At 37.6% G+C, this 20080-nt stretch overlaps 1 protein-coding gene across 1 annotated transcript; it reads left to right on the forward strand.

Annotated features, from left to right (window-relative positions):
• The first annotated feature begins 1023 nt into the window (after window positions 1-1023).
• Window positions 1024-12761, forward strand: LOC121426403 (protein dispatched homolog 1-like). The gene is made up of 5 exons (XM_041622696.1): window positions 1024-1191; window positions 2843-3005; window positions 4998-5121; window positions 6614-7073; window positions 7701-12761. The coding sequence occupies exons 1-5, from the start codon at window positions 1125-1127 to the stop codon at window positions 10337-10339; spliced, it is 3453 nt and encodes a 1150-aa protein (XP_041478630.1). The 5' UTR covers window positions 1024-1124; the 3' UTR covers window positions 10340-12761.
• The last annotated feature ends 7319 nt before the right edge of the window (window positions 12762-20080 follow it).

Consider the following 20080-nt stretch of genomic DNA (forward strand, 5'->3'; position numbering starts at 1 on the left):
AGAGAAATTCATCAAATAATTAAAAAGTTATTAGAATTTCAATTATTTGATTTGTGACGTCACATGCGAGCAGCATCCCGACATAGCAAATGGTAAAAAATCAATGAAATGTCATTTTCTCAGAAAATTGAAAATGGTTTTCACTGTAACTTTTGTATATCAATAGACAAATCGTTTCACACCCGATCATGAAAAGAAAACAAAATTAAGTCATCAGGAACCATACCAAATTTGAAATTCATACATTTTATATTACATAACACATGGGGCAGCTGCTCGTTTATGACGTCACAAATCCAAAATTTTGAACTCTAATAACTTTCTTACTCTTTAACGGATTTTCCTCAAACCTTCACCAATATTTTTTACTATTTTTTCTGCTATTTTTACAACAAAGTTTTCTTCAGGGTGAACTTCCCCTTTAACCGCAAGACATATGATTGATTTAGGGACCAAAAATTGACTTGCGATTGATCGCAAGTTTCTTGCAGCATGCACCCCATTAGCGTTAATATATTGTGCAAAATGAAAAGGAACTTGATATTGGACCAACTGGTTATAGACGAAATGGGGATTAGACGAGGTGATGATTTGACCAAATGATGAACCAAATGGTTGTTAGACGGAATGTTGATGGACGGAATGGCATAAGACTAAACGAAAATAGACCATGTGGTGAGTGGACGGGTATTTTCTATCCAGGAAAAATACGCATATAAGTCGACAATATTTATTTCGTTTCCGAGGGGATCATAGGCTTTCCAAGCTTTGCTTTTGGTGGACCCCTCATTTTTATTCATGCTCAAATGTATACTGTTTTTTACCAAGTAATAATGTTCATCTGTAAAAATGTATCTGATTTATATAGCTTTGTATCATGTTTTGAATGGAAATGGAATAAAGAATTGAATTGAAATGTCAGTAGACGAATTGGCAATTTAGCAATGCAATTCCCCCGGTAGACTAAACAATATACATAGCGCCCTCACTCTGTTAGGTGTGGAAAATTCGTCTGGGGAGAGATCTAGAGAGAGTATTTTCGCCGTGCGATGACTTTGATAGCGAGCTACATATTTTCATGTTCTGTGTATTGACATGTCCATATATCAAATTCATGGTGCAAAATGCCAAGATATTTCCGGCTATTCAATGGCGACGATTCGTCACTCAACACCGGTTACATTGATGATGGTGAGTGTATTCCAGAATATTCTAATATCCCAATAATGGGTACAACTACAAGTCTATTCTGTGATATGAGAGTAAACACCCCCGTTCAAAACATGTTGACTTACTATACATGCTATATTATGAGTACTGCTTATATCTATGAAAAAAGATCAATAGCTAGTGAATGAATGGAGGCAGTGCCGTGTCGTACGCTCTATGCATCGCAGTGTTTTCTTGTTTTGTATATTTGAGTAGTATTATGTATGCCCATGGTGCTCCACGGTTAGTCTTGAGGACGCAATGATGATGATTTTTTCGATATGTCATATACTTCTTCTTCTTCATGAAGAAGTATATCATCATCATTGCGTCCTCAAGACTACTCCACGGTATGGTTTTGACTAAGTGTGAGATCCACGGAAAATCCCAGTGAAATCGAGTATGTAAACACGATGACAGTCTTCATGGTCTTACAATCTTGTGATTGAAATGATGGTTTTTGCCGTACCCACCCACTACAATAGAAGTACTAGTAGCATGCTAGTGGTGGTAGTATAGTAGTAGTAGTAGTAGCAGTAGTAGCAATAGTAGTGGTAGTAGTAGTAGTAGTAGTAGTAGCAGCAGTAGCAGCAGCAGCAGTAGTATAGTAGTAGTAATGGTAGTGGAAGTGGTATAACTTAGTTACAGTAGTATTAATAGTAGTAGTAGTGGTAATGGTAGCGGTAGTAGAAGCAGCAGCATCAGTTGTTTGTTAGTATTGAAGTAGTAGTAGACTAGTAGTAGTAGTGGTAGTAGTAATTGTAGTAGTAGAAGAAGTAGTAGTAGTAGTTGTTGTAGTAGTAGTAGTAGCAGCAGCAGCATTAGCATCAGTTGTTGTTATTGTTGTACGAGTAGTAGTAGTAATTGTAGTAGTAGAAGTAGTAGTTGTAGTAGTAGTAGAAGAAGTACTAGTATTAGTTTTAGTAGTAGTAATTGTAGTAGGAGTAGTAGTAGTAGTATAGTAGTAGTAGTAGTAGTAGTAGTAGAAGTAGTAATTGTATAGTAGGAGAAGTTGTAGTAGTAGTAGTAGTAGTAGAAGTAGTAGTAGTAGTAGTAGTAGTAGTAGTAGTAGTAGTAGTAGTAGTAGCAGCAGTAATTGTAGTAGTAAAAGTAGTAGTACTAGTATAGTAGTAGTAGTAGTAGTAGTAGTAGTAGTAGTAGTAGTAGTAGTAGTAGTAGTAGTAGTAGTAGTAGTAGTAGTAGTAGTAGTAGTAGTAGTAGTAGTAGTAGTAGTAGTAGTAGTAGTAGTAGTAGTAGTATAGTAGTAGTAGTAGTAGTAGTAGTAGTAGTAGTAGTAGTAGTAGTAGTAGTAGTAGTAGTAGTAGTAGTAGTAGTAGTAGTAGTAGTAGTAGTAGTAGTAGTAGTAGTGGTATACCCAATATTTGACTATGGGGCGTCTGGGAAACCGAACCAAAAGAGTTTTCATTCAAATGCATGCCATTGCTCAAGACACAACTTTGGAAGTTTTAAATCTACAGTACAAGTCCAGGTGCTGAATATTTTCAAAAAAAGAAGAACAAAATCAATCAAGCCCACACGAATGAAGTAAAGGATCATGCACGTTCTTCATTGACCTCCATTATGTGCGTGATTTTTAGACCGCGTACATTTTTACCCTTCATTTCTACTGCAGGTGCGGCATGGGAGTCGGAAGGTGTCGGGAGCCTCGAAACAGAGGACCTTTCTTACGAACCAACGTCTAATGGGGGCGCACTTCGATTGACCACGATCAGTGAAACGGATGCTCATGAAAGAGATGGAGAGGAAAGGAAGAATGACTGTGGTTTCTGTCAATGGTAATTTTAAAGTCAAACTTTTGATGATGATGGTGGTGGTGGTGGTGATGATGATGATGACGATGGTGATGGTCATTATGACCATGATCATGGTGATAACGGTGATGATGATGGATGATGATGGTGATAATGATGATGACGATGTTAATGATGATTACGATGATGATGATGATAATGATGATGATGACGATGATGGTGGTGGTGGTGATGGTGATGGTGATAATGACGATGATGAAGATGATGATAACTACGGCGACGATAATAATGCAGTTCTGATTTATCTCTGTTTCCTTCCTGTATTTCGTTTATTCCTAATCACCATGATATCCCATTCTAAGAAAGCAAGGAGAATTAATTATCTCAGCCTGCAGGGATATTAACCCTTAGTAGACTGGGCTATTTCGACGCCTAAAGGCGACCGCACACCCTACGATCGGTCTGTGACTCAATTTACGAATAAAACATAGTATAATTTGATGCTAATATTGATATTTGGAATATCTTGTGTAATGTTCGAAATCATCGTACGAATACCTATGTTCAAATATGTGACTATCCTATCAGCCTTCTTAGAATAAAAGCAAATTTAATATCTAGTCGTAATGACGTCATAGCAGCCGTACGATTTGAAACGAATTTGGCCTGTACTCCAAAATAGAGGCTTCCAATCTTACAAAATGGTTCTATTCGTATTCTTTCAATCAATTTTAACCTCAAGTAAAAAATGATATATTCCATTCACATTTTCAGAAAATGAGCAAAATGCGATTTGTTTCAAAATCGGATTGCAAACAGTCGTAAGGTGTGCGGTGGCCTTAAGAAGACTGGGGGAGGGGGATCTCGGCTGTCGGTCGCGTGATTGCGACGACAATCGGCACATGCGTTGCCAATGGCATAATCTACAAAATTGTAAGATCGAATTCTTCATAAAATCTCATTTCTAATTATTGTGCTAATTTATGCATAAAATCAAAAGGGTTCTCTAATTAGATAAATAAGGCTCATAAAATGCTACTTTTTATAGGATTCTGATCAAAATAATGTACTAAAAAATCAATATCAAAATTATTTCCTTGTGTATTATATTTTTCATTGGAAATTGTCGGGGATTTTATTTTTAAAATAAACAAGATGAGATTAATTAAAATTTAATCAGTGTAAGGAGAAATAATGATACATTTATGAATTTTGGCTAAGAACACTATTTTGCTCAAAAACGTGAATGAAAGCATAAAACATTTAATTTGTACACGAATTCACGTTTTTAACAATTTTGGGTCCGCGTGCACTAACGAAATGTTCCATAATTTCGGATCCGGGGTCACAATTTTGATCTCAGAAGTTGCGCGAGACTTGACTTGAAAGTATAAAGTCAGCGAGCGACGCGGTCAAAACATTTTATGCGGCGTATTTTTTTATTATTTTTTATTCTGTACGCTTATGTTGATTGCTGTTTTTTTTTAAATTATTCAGCAACGCAGTATTCTCTTTGTATAATGAAACTAAAATAAATAAATAAGACATTCACACTGTTAATGATGAAATTTCAGTGAAATCGGCCAGTTATTGAATAACATACTGTGATGGATACAATACAACGACTTCCCAAAATACTTACTTTGTAATCGGCGACCTTCCACCCTATACGCCAGTGTAATGACCCGTCGGCGCCATTGAAATCCCTCCCCCAAAACGCAGCATAACAACAATAACAACAAACAAACAACACCAGGGGCCTGTTGCATAACACTTTTTTTATGTGTAATTTTCAATGGCATAATTTTGTTTACCAGAGTTTGTGTTTATTTGTGGCAAAGGTTTTATGCAACGGGTCCCAGAAGTAAGGGAAGAAGCCGAAAAGAAGGCGGAAGGAGGAGGAAGTATGGAAAACAAAACTAATGCATCGAAATGATAACAGGAACTGAGTATTAGGCTAAAATGGGGAAGTAATATATGTGTGACAATGTTTCTTAAATTTGTATTTTTCATCAGGTATGCCCAATTTCTAAATCGCTTTCCAGTCCTCTTCTGCTTGATTCTGTTCGTCATGACTGCCGGTGGGGGCGCTGCTGCATTTGTTTTATATGACATCCCATCATTTAGCGAACCATTGAAGGTAAGTATACACCGCAAAAAACTCCGGTGTTGATTTATACCAGCCCGAAATCTATATATGTCAACACCAGAGAAGTGTTAAACAACACCAGTTTCGATTTGGTGTACCACCAAAAATGTGTTTATACAACACAGATTAGTATAAAAACAGCATCAGTTTGATTCCAAACTGGTGTTGTTTCAATACTTCTCTGGTGTGGACATAGATTCCGGGTTGGTGTTAAATCAACACCGGAGTTTTTGCAGTGTAGAGAGAAGGGAATGTAGAGAGGTATCGGGAGAGGGAAGGGGTGGAGAAGAAAAGAGAAACTTTGTTTATCTTCCTACATGTAACTATGAATGTTCTTACTCTTCTCACAAAAGTAAGGTCTCGGGTGAAATGACCGAGAATAATTATTGCTTTTTGTTATTTCAAACGACATGAACAACGGAGCCTTTAAAGTGCGATCGACTTGACGACTTGGCGAGATGCGTTATCTCGCCAAGTCGACTAACAAAAAGTTAGGCCCTGTATGTCAACTTGACGAGATATTTGGACTCTCGCCGGGCCTTTGGCACTTCATATCTCGCCATGTCGACATATAATGTTTTATAATTGATTTGGCAAGATAAACATAGATCTCGCCATGTTGACATAAAACGTTTTATAAGTCAACTTGGCGAGATAAGGTATTTCGCCATGTCGACATATAGATTTTTAGAAAAATCGTATGATGCAAAAAACAAGTATTGAAATAAAAACAGAAGCGAGTCAAATCACCATTATATCGAGAATGATAATCATACTAATTATTGTAATGATTATAATGACAATCATAATTAACCCTTACCGGTGAATGCCGCCTTGAAAGTATCGTAATGATTGAAGTCAAATACTAAATTCTTAAGTATTACGTTTTTGCAAACACGTAAATCAACACCGTTCCATTCTTTTCGATTCTGATTCCTTTTTTTTTCTAGGGACGTTATATTTTTCACTTTATTACGAAAAAGTGATTTTTTAATGTTATGTCGCATGGCCATAAATGATAACCGGGCACTTAAAATAAAGAATACTCAAAATGATCAAATGGGAAGAATTTGATGATAAAGATATGATGAGGATGATGAGGAGGAAGATGATGAAGATGATTATCATTATGATAATGATGATGATGATAATGATGATGATGATGATGATAATGATGATGATGATGATGAGGATGAGGATGATGATAATGATGAAGATGATGAGGATGATGATGATGATGATGACGATAATGATGATAATGATGATAATGATGATGGTAATGATGATGATGATAATGATGATACTGATGATAATGATGATGGTAATGATGATGATGACGATGATGATGATGATAATGATGAGGAACAATGGAGGAAAAGGGTAATTATAGGCCTGAAACCACCTTCACATCATTCTTTTACCTCAGCGGTAAAGAGAGCATAGTGTAATTCATTCTCCATCTTTCCCTCCCTCATCTCAATAGGGATTCCAAGCTCGACAAACAGAGATCAATGACAGAACCTCAGCACTCAGTCACTTTCACCAGACCAGGAACGATAGCCATTTTTACACCTTACCGCGGCAATCCAAACGGAGTGTGGTAGGCGTTCAAGGCCCGCAGGTGGACATTCCCCCAGTGACAACACCAACCAAAGGCCCAAGCCCCCAAGGCCCAGGCCAAGGTGAAAATGATATACCGTCCTCCCTTCCACCATCAAACAGATCGCCCACCAGGATGTCAACCCAGAGTCCTGGCCAAGATAGCACCACTGACAGCAGGTTCAGCAAAAGCAGTACCCTCACTGATGATGAGATCGCCACCGTTGGCAATACCCCTAGCACTGATGATGCTGTCACCGACATCCCTATTGATGAAGGAAGCGAGAGTTCTTTTGATTATAGCCATATCAGTCCTGTAATCCCAACCGTATGCAGAGAGCCAGGTAGGGACCATGAACTATTAAGTCACAACCTTGTAAAAGACAAGAAATGTGAGTGGAGAGGGGGTGGGCTGGGACAAGAAACACGATTTGGCACTATGTGTTCCATTAAAAAAAATGTTTATTGCGCTATGGTAGATATTAGCGATGCTAGGCTACAAAACATTGAGTTTCGGAAGGGTCTGTATGTTTTTTTTTATTTGTAAGCAACTAATCATTAAAGATTTGTTAGATTCTTCCTTTTCACCCTTTTCTTCTCTGTTCTCCCCTCCAAGACGATCTGAAGACGGTTACATTCATACAACATGTAGAGTATACGAACTAGGGGTACAGGGGTGTTAATATTTTAGAGAGAAAAAAACATATTTGCCCCCCCCCCCCCGTGCCCATTCCTCCTTTGGCACTGTCCCCGAGAAAGAAAAAAATGTACTGGCTCCGAACCATGAGCCGACCAAGTAATGACTTTTATGTTTGTAGCATGCAGATAATCATATAATCTCCTTCGTATCTTTCACTATTGTCTCTTGTATTAGATGGAAATCCTAGGAGGGGGGGGGGTGTTAGGTATATTTGTAGATTTCTCTACATTTGCCACTGTGATTCCTCTTTTCCTTTATTTTTTTCTCTCAGCCGAGGGTGCCCAATACAAGGTTCGTTTGGTCTTCTCTCGTTTGCACAATGTAGACTTATTCAGCACCGAGGCATTGTGGTCCATGTGCAATTTATACACCACTCGTGTCTTGATGAATGCAACAGATTTGCCACAGTACTACCAAGACTGTGAACCCTCATCACTTGGAAGCTATGCTGCTCTCATTGGCGGAAAGGAGTCGTGTTTGTATATCGCAGATGAAGACGTCGCCGAACTACGGTACCTGCTCCAGGAATGTGCGCCGTTCTTCGTCAGCAAGGAGTTGACATCGGACTGCGGTGGAAGCAGTTGTCCAGGTGTCCCTCCAAACTGCACTATTGGGAATGTGGTGTTCGATACCTTCCAGTACCTCTTGCCCATGAATTCTGCAAGCCAAATCGCTGAGGGAGATTTCAAGTCTGTTCAACATGCATTGATGGTGACACCGTTCCCCCGATACAGCAGTGAGGGACAGGATATTTATAAGAGTAACGTTATGAGGCATGACATAAGTGATGGTGTCACCAAGCTGTCTGCAGTTGGTGCAGGGTTTAAATTTGACTTATTTTCTGATTTTCTTGTCTCTAATTGCATCTACCTGGTTATCGGGATTGGACTGATTCTTTTGATCGTGTGGCTGTACACAGGCTCGTTGTTTGTGACCTTAATGACAATCCTAGACATGGTGATGTCTTTGATCTTTGCTTACTTCCTGTACACCGTTGTCTTCGGACTGCCTTTCTTTCCCTTCATGAACGTCCTCGCGTTTGTCTTAATCATTGGCATTGGTGCGGACGATGCCTTCGTTTATGTTGACATATGGAAGAAGATGAGAGAGCGACATGGTGGAGCACCTGAGAAGAGGGTGTTGGTCCTCCAAGATACCTTGCACCATGCAGCAGTAACCATGTTTGTTACCAGCTTCACCACATCTTCTGCCCTTTTCTCCAGTGTCATCAGCTCCATCACGGCCCTACGATGCCTGGCAGTGTACGCAGGATGCGCCATACTCATCAACTTTATCTACACTGTAACTTGGCTCCCTGCAATTGTCGTCATAGAAGACAAGTACCTGCAGTTCCGGATGTGTCGTGAGAGAATAACACCGATCACGTGCTACGTCAAGATAAAGGAGAAGACAAAAGCTCTGACTGGGTGTGTCCGATCATTCTGGGAGACAATGTTACCCTTGGTTGTATTCAAGCTTAGGTACTTCTGGATCATTTTATTCACGCTACTTGGGGTAGGTGGGGCTTGCTGTATATTTGTCAAGCCAAAGCTGCAGTTGCCTACCAAAAATGACTTTCAAGTGTTCATATCAAGTGATTTTATGGAACAATACGATCAGATATATAAAAAGGACTTCCTGTTCGAAAGGGGAGACAAGAGAGTGATGCCTATACTATTTGTTTGGGGTGTAGTACCTGATGATAATGGAAATCCCTGGGACCCTGACGATGAAGGGTTTATAGTCTTTGACAGATCATTTAATCTATCCAGCAAGGACTCGCAACAATGGCTATTAAACTTTTGCCATGATATCCGCAACCAGACATTTTACTCTAAGGCGGACAAAGCGTCTGATTTTTGTTTCATTGAAATACTGAAATCTGCTATGGAGACACCATGTAACAACCCCGCTCTCCCATTCAGCCCTTCCCCTTCATGCTGCAACCAAACTAAATTTCCCTACGACCCAGAGCTCTTTGACCACTGTGCACCATTTTGGACTTCTAGTCTGCGCCAATTAAGCGGTAGCGTTCGCTTTGGAGAAAAGACGAAGTTCAAAGTTCAAAGTTCGATGATGACTGGTTTACAATTATCTTTCACCAGCACGACCACTGATACACTTGTGTATGAAAACATCAGTGAATTCTGGTACCAAATCGATAACTGGGGTAAGGAAAAGATGAAGAATGCGCCTCCGGGCATGGCTGGTGGCTGGTTTGGCAGTTACAGCAACAACCAGATGTATTTCTTTGATCTCCAGGAAAGCCTAGCCAGAGGAACGAAGATGTCCATTGCATTGTCCTTAGGAATGGCCACGATGGTTCTCTTATTCACCACCAGAAATCTACTCATTACTCTATTCGCCACCCTATCTATCGGCGGGACCGTCTTTGTGACCATTGGTAGCTTGGTACTCTTGGGTTGGGAGCTGAATATACTGGAGTCCACCGTGATGAGTCTTGCGGTAGGACTGTCTGTGGACTTCACCATCCACTACGGAGTGGCTTATGGTCTCGCCCCGCACAAGGACCGTGCCTCCCGCTCCACCTTCGCCATGGTTCAACTCACTTCTGCAATAACCACCGCGGCGCTCTCAACGTTCATCGCAGGGGCTGTGATGCTGCCCTCTGTCGTTCTTTGCTATCAGCAGATTGGCATTTTTCTGACTCTTGTGATGACTGTTAGCTGGTTCTACGCCAACTTCTTCTTCATGCCCCTCTGCAGGGCCTTGGGTCCAGAAGGCAACTGCGCCAAGATTCCAGTGCCTTCTTGTAGCTATTGTTGTGCTTCAAACCAGACTTTAAGCGCCGACCAAATGTGTTGCTGTTGTGCAAATCGACAGGGTCATAGCTTATTAGATGAAAGCCCAGCTGGGGACATTGATCTTGGTTTTGTAGCAGACACGTGACTTAGAGCTAACATTCCATACACCTCATATCTAGCTGATCTTTTCTGTCATACTCCCTATATCTGCATGTATAATCCTTTTCCGAGGACGTATTTCACAGTAAAAACACTGTTTAAAAGTTTTATACGATGCTGTTTATCTGATGAGTAGTTCATCAGTATCAATACTTGTTTTTAACAGTTTAAACAAGTGCATAAACCTTAAACAACAAAGTTTAATTTTCAATACTTAATTCTCAATAAATAAACCATGGTTGTTTAAAGTATTAAACAACTGCTGTAAGGTTCATAGTGAACAAGCGTTGTATGAAAATTTAAAAAAGTTTTTTTTTTTTCAATGTGAATTTTTAGTCATGTGTGGATGCATTAGTGCAATGAAGTACATCAACTTAAATCTGTACTTCGTTTTTTCTCATTTCTGGCTCTCTTGACGTTGGGCGTTAAAGAAGGAATGTGATATTTGTTGTTGAGCATGAAATGTTCGATTACCATAATGTTATGATGGTCACAATCCCAGTAATTATTTTCAAACATGGTGAACAAAGTCAGCTACAATGAGTCACCAATAAATACGAAAAATCAGAGAAATGCTAGAGGATGTTCACATATTTTACAAATGCATTACCACATCGGGACCATGAAATTTCATGCGATCATATTCTTACGGGACGTTCTTGATGGGAAACACTTCAAAATTAACCGTAAGGCAGAATATTTCAAAATTTATATGGATATTTTAAAAACGTACAGTGATAATTCTTTATTAGCATATAATAGAGAAACGGGGAAAAAGGTAAGGCATTTTCAATTTTCCAATTGAAATCAGCCTTGTGCTGATGTTTTCATTTTCCATGTACAGCTTTCATTTTTGATGTTCACAACTTAATGATAATCAATTTAGAATGGATATTTGTTTGATATGCAGCGAAGGCTGAATGATCACCCTTTATGAGAAAGTGATCAATTTTTTCTTAGTTTGGCGCAGTCACATTTCCCCCATAGCGGCCCTACGGCGAGTCGAAAACAGTCGTTTTAACATTTTTTGTACCTGCTACATATAGGTGGTTTGAATGAAAATTCATAAAAGGGGAATTGTGACTGCAGAGTAAAAGGGCAGGTTTTTCCTGTCAGCTGTCTTTCATTAATAGTTAGGCGAGAATGTTTGTAAGAAATATAAATTCAGTACTACAATCTTATGTATGTCTTAGAATGTTTCATCGTAACCATTGCTAGCTCTAAGCGTTTATTGCTGTTTGATACATGTTGCAATACTTTTTTTCTAATACAAAAAGTTACAGCTGATCAAGAATCTATTTTTTGTATTTTTTTATTTTTGTATCGTCTTAATTCTCTTTGAGTATTTTATAAAAAAATGTTGTTTATTTATGAAGAAAGATAAGGCGCAGAAGTTCATCTCGAGTTATTTTTTTGTCATTGTAGATCATTCTTTTCAATGTGGGCATTAGATTTAATAATTTCAATTTTTGCCCCTATAGATCTTTATAGTTTTTGGTTGACATTGAATTCAATAAATGGATCGTCTTTTTTTAGCCATCATGGACCAATGCTTTATGTGCGCATTAAATTCAATACTGTAATTTAAATTGTAGTTTTTGCCATTTTATAGACCAATGTTTTTAATTGGGCATTTAATTCAAATACTTTAATTGTTTATATAGATCATTTGTTTTGATACTCCACTTAGACCAATGCCTTAAGTCCGCATGGCATTAATTTCAATAATTTAGAAACCTGTGATATCGATGTTTTTTTATCAAACAATGTAATGGGTTGATTGTCTTATTCGAATTCTGTAATACTAATTGTCTAGTCTATGAAGCTCTCGCTAAGATATGTATTTTACTATTATCACTACGCTAAGTACTCTTACATCAGTGGCGGGCCCAGAAATCATTGTTTGAACTTTTCTACGAGGTCAATTGTCTTGTCTTTAGATCACCAATTTTGGTTGATTTGGTTTGCTTTTGACATAGAAATTTGTTACACGAGGTTTGAAAGTTCAGGATTATATTGCATTATTTTCAGATTTGCCCCATTATCTTTCAAATCGCATCTTGCCTCATTCTGAGCACAGCATTATGTCAAGAGAAAATATAATTCTCACCGAAGATCATGACGAGAAAATAGAATATATATAGAAAAGATTAAAGGAAAAAATCTGAAAATTTGTATACAAAATAGAAGCAAAGTTCGATGGACCAAGTAATATCAGATAAAGGGTTGCAATCAGAAACCTCGATGTCGATTGTGTAATTGGTTTCCATGCATCGTTCAAAACGTAATACATGTCCCCGGGAAGCGCGGGTGATGGGCGTACGGTATAATTGGTGGTGATTTGGTGGTGATTTTTGCTTACCTGATTGCTAAGAAAGCATGAATGCTTGTAAGCAAGCACACAGAGGACCGACGGCTTAAGGTCCTCTCCGAAGAACCTTGTACTGAGGATTAATGCCTTACCAAAGGGCACTAGCGCACCAAGTGGGAATCGAACCCGGGTCACCGGAATTACGAATCTCCCGCTCTACCAACTGAGCTATCGCGCCTCCTGTATTATTCCCCATAGGCATCAATCCCTGGAATTCTGGTAGGTGTGACAAAATGGACAATTGTAACCAAAATGACCTAAAATTTGTAGCTTTCGAACCAGTTTCTTTTTGCTCGTCCAATTTCTCGGAACCAAAATAACATTCATTTTGTGGTGCCCGGCCCCCACCCTTTTTTCCACTTGTTTTTTTTTTTTGCTTGTCAAATTTACACCAGCACCCCCTGTAAAAAAAAATCGTTACCACTTGAGGCCTTAGATCCGATAGGATGATAATTAAGCTAAGTTGTTGCATTTTCCATCGATAAATCTAATTTTTAATAATTATGATAATTATTATCCATATTTTGTTGTTCGAAATTTTAATCGGAAATAGAAATCCTTTGAAATTTTATTTTGCCCACTGATCATGAGCCCGATAGCCACTTGATGGCGCCTACTCAAAGTTGCTCTATTATTTAAATTGGTTAATAGGGGTTTTAACCGTATCTAGGCCGGGGGGGGGGCCTCGGAGGCCCCCCCCCCTCAACTAATTGTGCGATATTTTCGCCGCGCGAAATTTTTTGACCGAGTCGCTCTCTGGCTTTTTACTTTCAAGTCTTGCGCAACTTTTGAGACCAATTTTGCGTCACCCGGGTACATGGTTCCGAAATTACGCAACATTATGTAAATGCATGTCAGACCAAAAATTGCTCAAAAACGTGTTTTGTGTACAAAGTCAATACAAATTGTGTTTTCAACCAAAATTCATAAATGCATGATTATTTTTAGTTTTGCTGGTCTAAATGTAATTATTTTATGCCTTTTATGATCACAGAAGAGTCCCCAACAAATTTCATTGAAAAAAACATTGAAAAACAAAAGGTCAAAAAACAAAGAAATACCTTGCAAAAAACAATATAATACATAAGAAAATGATTTGATATCGCAATTTTTTTGCATGTACACTTGCTAAGAACAGCACAAAGAGTTTCTATACCAAGAATTAGTAAATTTGGAGCTTTATTTAGGGAGTTAGAGGAAAAAGTATGATTTCGCATACTAATTACTCATAAATTACTCATAAATTAGTTCATATGGCCCCCCGGCCATATGAACTCCCAAAATACCCCGGCCTAGATAGGGTAAATGGATTAAAAAGGACTGAATGTCTGATGATTTTCTGGCTCCATTATTATGGCAATCAATGCATAGGCGGAAATCTCTCCCCAAAGGTAGGGAGACCAGGGGCAGGAAAATTTACAAACAAAAAAGGTTATCACCCAAAATGTCAGGTCATTTCGACCAAAATATTTCTGACAAGCAAAAATTAGGGTTATCACCAAAAAAGTAAGGTCATTTCGTCAAAAATACATGCTTTATTTTGATTTTGGATGAGGTATTTCTTTCTTTCTTTCATAACATACCAGCAATAGTACGGGGACATTTGATATTGTGTCCGCCCTACTATTTTGGGTAGGGAGGACACGTCCCCCTGTCCCCCTGGGATTTCCGCCCCTGAACCAATGGAAACAACGCCTTGGTTGCTATGATAATGAATGACCGTGAAAACATTTTCGATTCGTCATTATTTGCATTTTTCACGTGCTCATTTTATATAAATCAGGGGTCCGTAACACAAAGCTTACCAATCATCGTAATACATTTTTTTTACGATTGATTGCAAAAACTATATGCAATATACCATTAATTGTGAAATTCAAGCGTGCGATTGATCGCTAATCATTGTGTTACAGGACCTAGATCACCCTTTTTGTTTCAATTTCGTCTGTCCCTAGTTTTTTTAAGTTAGACTATGTCCAACCATCTTGCCAGCATCAAGCCCGGGTACAATTGTAGCATGTAGGGCCCTTTACCACGAAACCTAGCGATTGGTCGTTGAGTGGGATTTTACGTTTATTACTCTCAAACAAGTTGTTTGAGCTTTTTGGAATCGTTTAAACATGTTAAACTTTGTCAACAATTTGTTCAAAACTTTAAGCAATAGCTGTTAGAGTGACTGGCGTATGCAAAGTGCTCTCGTATCGGTGTAAATAGCGAGTTATTTTGAATGTTATTGTATTCTAAGGGATTCAGCGTATTGATTTATAGTTCAAAATTTAAAAATCACGCAAATTATTCGTTTAGGCCAAAATTTTGAAGCAATCTAGAACAAAAAAGCTTTTAACAAAACATTATTCACTGTCCAGTTTTTATGATATCAATGAGCGTTCTATGTTATTATTCATGTTATTTCTTATATTTTATTTGCTTGTGCTTTGTGGATCAGAATGATTCCATTTGTTGGGTAATAGATGTATATTCGTATTTTTGGGGTTTATTATTTTTTGTTTACATGAGTGAGAAGTTTGATGTTTTTAAGTGCCATAAATGTTTCGCTGCCGTTCTTACTTGTTAATATAAATCGTTTTATAATATGCATGCATCTAAAGAAAACAAACGTGTATTGGTCTTATTAATATATTCACCATAAGATTAAATTATCAAAATATTTGTAGCGACGTTCCTGACTTTTTGTCATTCAGGTTGCCATATTTTGTATTATGGGTATATATAGAAAAGAGTACGAGAGAGTGTATTGAGAATAAGAAGCACATTCGATGGCAACCCCTCCCCCCCCACGCACTGACTTGATATCGTCAATAAAATGGTGATAGACATGCATAGAACTGTTTCAATTAAATATTGCAAACATTTAAAATGTCATAACTTGAATATTCTGTCGGAAGTTGATGAAACTTTCAGTGGTTTGTTCGTCTAATTCTACATCTGTTCATATCCTTTACAATGAAAACAAAATCGAAAAAAGAAAAAAAATCTGAGCTTTAATGAAAATAATGAATTTAGTACGCTCTTAAAAATGAGTCTAGTTGCAAAAGGGCTTAGGTCCACTTTGGACCATTCCGAGAAAAAAACATGTTTTTTGCATTCTCACTTATTGCAATATTCTTATGAAAAACTAAATTGTCTTGATGTACTACCAAATCATGACTGTGAACATAAAATTGGATATAAAAGAAATCTACCGGTCTTAATTTTTTTTTCTATATTAAAAAAACTGTCATTGTGGACCTAACCTCTTTTGCAAGTAAAACTGAAATGAATCCAATCTCTTTTGATTTAAAAAGTGATTTTTCTTTGCCACTTTTATTCACGTTTTCATTTGAATTTCAATTTTTCTTTGGTATCAACAGAGTGCCTAAAAATTTAGAGATTTAGAGACAGAAAACAATTAAATTTATGAAAATGAACCTAACCCCTTTTGACAAAAGAGTTTTTCAGAAGATTTTAGTTGGGGTTAGGTCCACTCCAAGAAAATCATTTTTTTTTCATTCTCCCATACGGCCATATTCTTATGTGAAACTGAATTTCATGATACCCTACCATGAGAACATAAAATAGGGTATAAAACAATTCTACATGTCTTCATATTTTTAAGATATTCTTTTCCCAAAAAAATTGTATGGGCCTAACCCCTTTTGCAACTAAATTGAAATGGGCCTAACCCCTTTTGAAAAAAAAAAATATTCCTCTTTGCCATTTTAATTCGCTTTTCAATAGAAATGTCAAATTTCTTTGGTATCATCTTATAGAGCTACTAAAAAATCTTTACATCGAGACATAAAACCTAGTCCCTTTTGCAAGTGAGCTCTTTAAATGTTGGGCAACATACTGTGCACACAACAATATTATTGGTTAAAAATTTATCCCATTCTGAGTAGTTTTAAACCAATAATGTGTGTTTTGGGTGAAAACTACACAGTAATGGCATGATTGGTTGAAAACTACCCAGAGTTGGATAAATGTTTAACCAAATGTTGCGTGGGCAGTATGAGCATGATAAGCATGATGAGTACTATCATAAATATATCAATGCTTGATTTTTGTTAGTCATATCAATGCAGCTCCTTCATATGATTTTCATGTGATATTAATTCCACAAATCGCTATTCTTTTTATGGAAAATGGTTCTGGAACATATTGTTTTTTTCAAAGAAGTATGCATGGAATGATATGCCTGATTATGTATGGAATGCACGGGTAAAATAACTTTCGAAATATTTTTAAAAATAGTACATTTTATCGTTTTTATCTTTTTCCCTTTTTACGGCGTGTCGGGCCTAAACAACTGCAGAAATATGATGAAAGAAAGACAAAAAGAACAGATATAACTCAATTATTTTTTTCATTGCTATTTGCCAAGCCTTCTTTACATTTCTCTCATTTTATTTCATCAAAGCCTCTATGTTGACGTCAGTGGTGGTAAGGGTGAACATTCCCTTCAATAAATGCAAGTGATTTAATAGATTAAGTCTTCTGTGTGCTTTGGGGGCAACAATGTAAATATTTCTGTAAGTCTCTCTCTTATAATTGATGAGCTAAAAATGAGAGAAATTGCATTTATGTTAAATTGATTATCGATAATCGCCGCAATCGCATCAATACCACGCCCATAGGCATATACGACCGCCACATAGTACCGTGTTGGTTTAAGGGTGCGCCTCAAAGAAAAGTAAGTTTACATGTCGGCTTAACTTCAACAAACATTGTATAACACCTTTTTATAGACGACGTCTTCAGTCGGTACGGCATGATTCAGCAGGGAAAGTGTACAAGGGGAAGGGGAAGTTGTACCCCTATTGAATAAATAAATAAATTAGATTTCAACATAATATATTAGGGATACAATGAGAACATAGACATATAAATAAATCTGACTACAACGATTCTAATTTTGTAAGCAGTCTGAAGAAGAATGACCATCCTTTTGATTATTTGTTATCGAAAAGGCCACCTGCCCTACACCCCAGTGCTTGCTTTGACCACCTTGCCCTAATTGTGTGCCCTTATTATGTCACCGGGTTTCAGAAGTTCGTTGACATTCTCATGGATCCATTGTAGGATCATGTGTTCTACCGCATACATTCGTAATTCCGAAGCTTCGTTAATCCGAAGGTTCGGATATTCCGAAGGTTCGTTATTCCGAAGGTTCGTATTTCCGAAGGTTCGTAAGTCCGAAAACGAAATGAGGTTCGTTAGTCCGAAAACAAACTGAGGTTCGTAATTCCGAAGGTTCGTTAATCCGAAAACGAAATGAGGTTCGTAAATCCGAAGGTTCGTTAGTCCGAAAACGTAATGATTAACAAACCTTATTTCGTTTTCGGACTAACGAACCTTCGGAACAACGGACCTTATTTCGTTTTCGGATTAACGAACCTTCGGAACAACAAACCTTATTTCGTTTTCGGACTAACGAACCTTCGAAACATCGAACCTTATTTCGTTTTCGGATTATTGAAACTTCGGAATAACGGACCTTCGGAATAACGCCACAAATGTTCGGATTAACGAACCCTTTTACGTTTTCGGATTAACGAACATCGAGGTATAGGCAATTTACGTGTTTCGGAATTACGAACCTTCGGAATAAAGAACCTTCGGAATTACGAAGTGTAACCGTGTTCAACAGCTGCAGCTAGAAAACTGATGATAGTCTAAATTAAAAATCCATTTAATTTCCATGAATTAGTTTGTTTCCAGTCATGGTGTGTTTCCTTCAGCAAGAACTATACCCACATTGTGCTGCACTTGACCCAAGGTGAGCTGTCTGGGTAGGCCTTTCCCGGTAGGATTTATTCCTCGACGCTATAGAGCCAATATGGCGGCTTTATAGCCATGTCAGCTCTGGCCGGGGTAATAATGATTTATGATGCCACGTATCAAAACACAGTTGAGTTTAAATTATGCACATAATAACAGTGCTATATAAATGTACATTATTATTATCATTATTTGGAATGGACACTAATTTCAAGAATTTTCATATTCGTCGGGAAGGGACACCGATCAAGCTAAAGTTATGAAGTGCGTTTTACCATCGTAGACTGACAGAATTTGCACTTTGTGAAAAGATATACAAGTTTCCATGACAGTTTTGTTTATCGTTTTTTTTTCGTTTTCGTATTTCCTTGTATCTTCATTGTTTAAATTGCCGATTAAAAGATAATGATAAGATTTCACGACTGTTCCCCGCCCTTTCAGTGATGATGAAAATGAGGAGGGATTTTTTTTAGGAAATGATATATGATGAAAAGTGCTCATACTTATACCCTCCTCCCCCCCCCCCCAAAAAAAAAAAGAGTTAAATTTCACAGAGCAAAATGCTGACTGAAAATTTGATCAAACTCGGATAACAAGTAACAAAATTATTGAATTTTAAAGATTTGCATTTTTCATGAATATTCATTAGGTGGGCTGATCATGTCATATCCCTATAGGTGGCGGAAGCGGGGGACGTGTCCCCCCCCCCTAAGTTTTAGGTGGGGGACGATCCCCCCTAAATTTTTTGTTCCCATACTTTTTTTTTGCTTGTCAAAAATTGTGTGGTGGTCCCCCTAAAAATTTTTGGCTTCCGCCGCCAATGCATATCCCCACAGTCTTGTTATTTTGTATTTTATCATATAAATTAGGTTCAATCGAAAATGATCTACCAATAACTAAAACAATTGGACTGACACTGACTAAGTGCGTTAATTAATTATTGCTGCATTTTATTTCATCATATCAACGGAGACACATCATTTACACATTTATGACAAATGAAACAATAATGGAAAGTGAGGATGTGACATTATCATCAGCCCGCATAATATTCATGACGACGTGCATAAAACTGTTTTCACATGATACTGCTAAACTTGAAATTCTATAACTCGTTGTTTTAATATAATTCTCTGAAATTTTGAAGAAAAAAAGTATAGTTTCAAGCTCTTCAGACATTCTAGGCCTAAAGCCCCCCCCCCCTCCTCTACTTGGATTCCGGTATTTGCCTCGGGACTACAGAAAGCTCATATAGCCATCCAGAACCTCTATGAATAAATTTCATTAAAACTTGTCAAAACTCTATTTGTGTGTTTCGGTTTCTGTTTTGTGTGTCTTTGTTAGGTCTAGTTTACCACTTTTGGTGTCAGAAAGTTCGTTGCCATCGGCGTCAGACCAGTATGTTACCAATGACAATAGTTGAAATAAACAGTTCGGGATCCCTCATCCCGATTAAGAATCTTTACACTCCCTTCTAAAGTAGGCCTACTAAACCATGTTAACTGGGGAACATTCAAACTCTATCATGTTGTTATACTGAGAGTAAAAAAAAAAATACGAATCCCCATATTGAAAGCA

This window comes from Lytechinus variegatus, chromosome 13 (genome assembly GCF_018143015.1).
Source record: "Lytechinus variegatus isolate NC3 chromosome 13, Lvar_3.0, whole genome shotgun sequence".
In the NCBI taxonomy this organism is placed as follows: Eukaryota; Metazoa; Echinodermata; class Echinoidea; order Temnopleuroida; family Toxopneustidae; genus Lytechinus; species Lytechinus variegatus.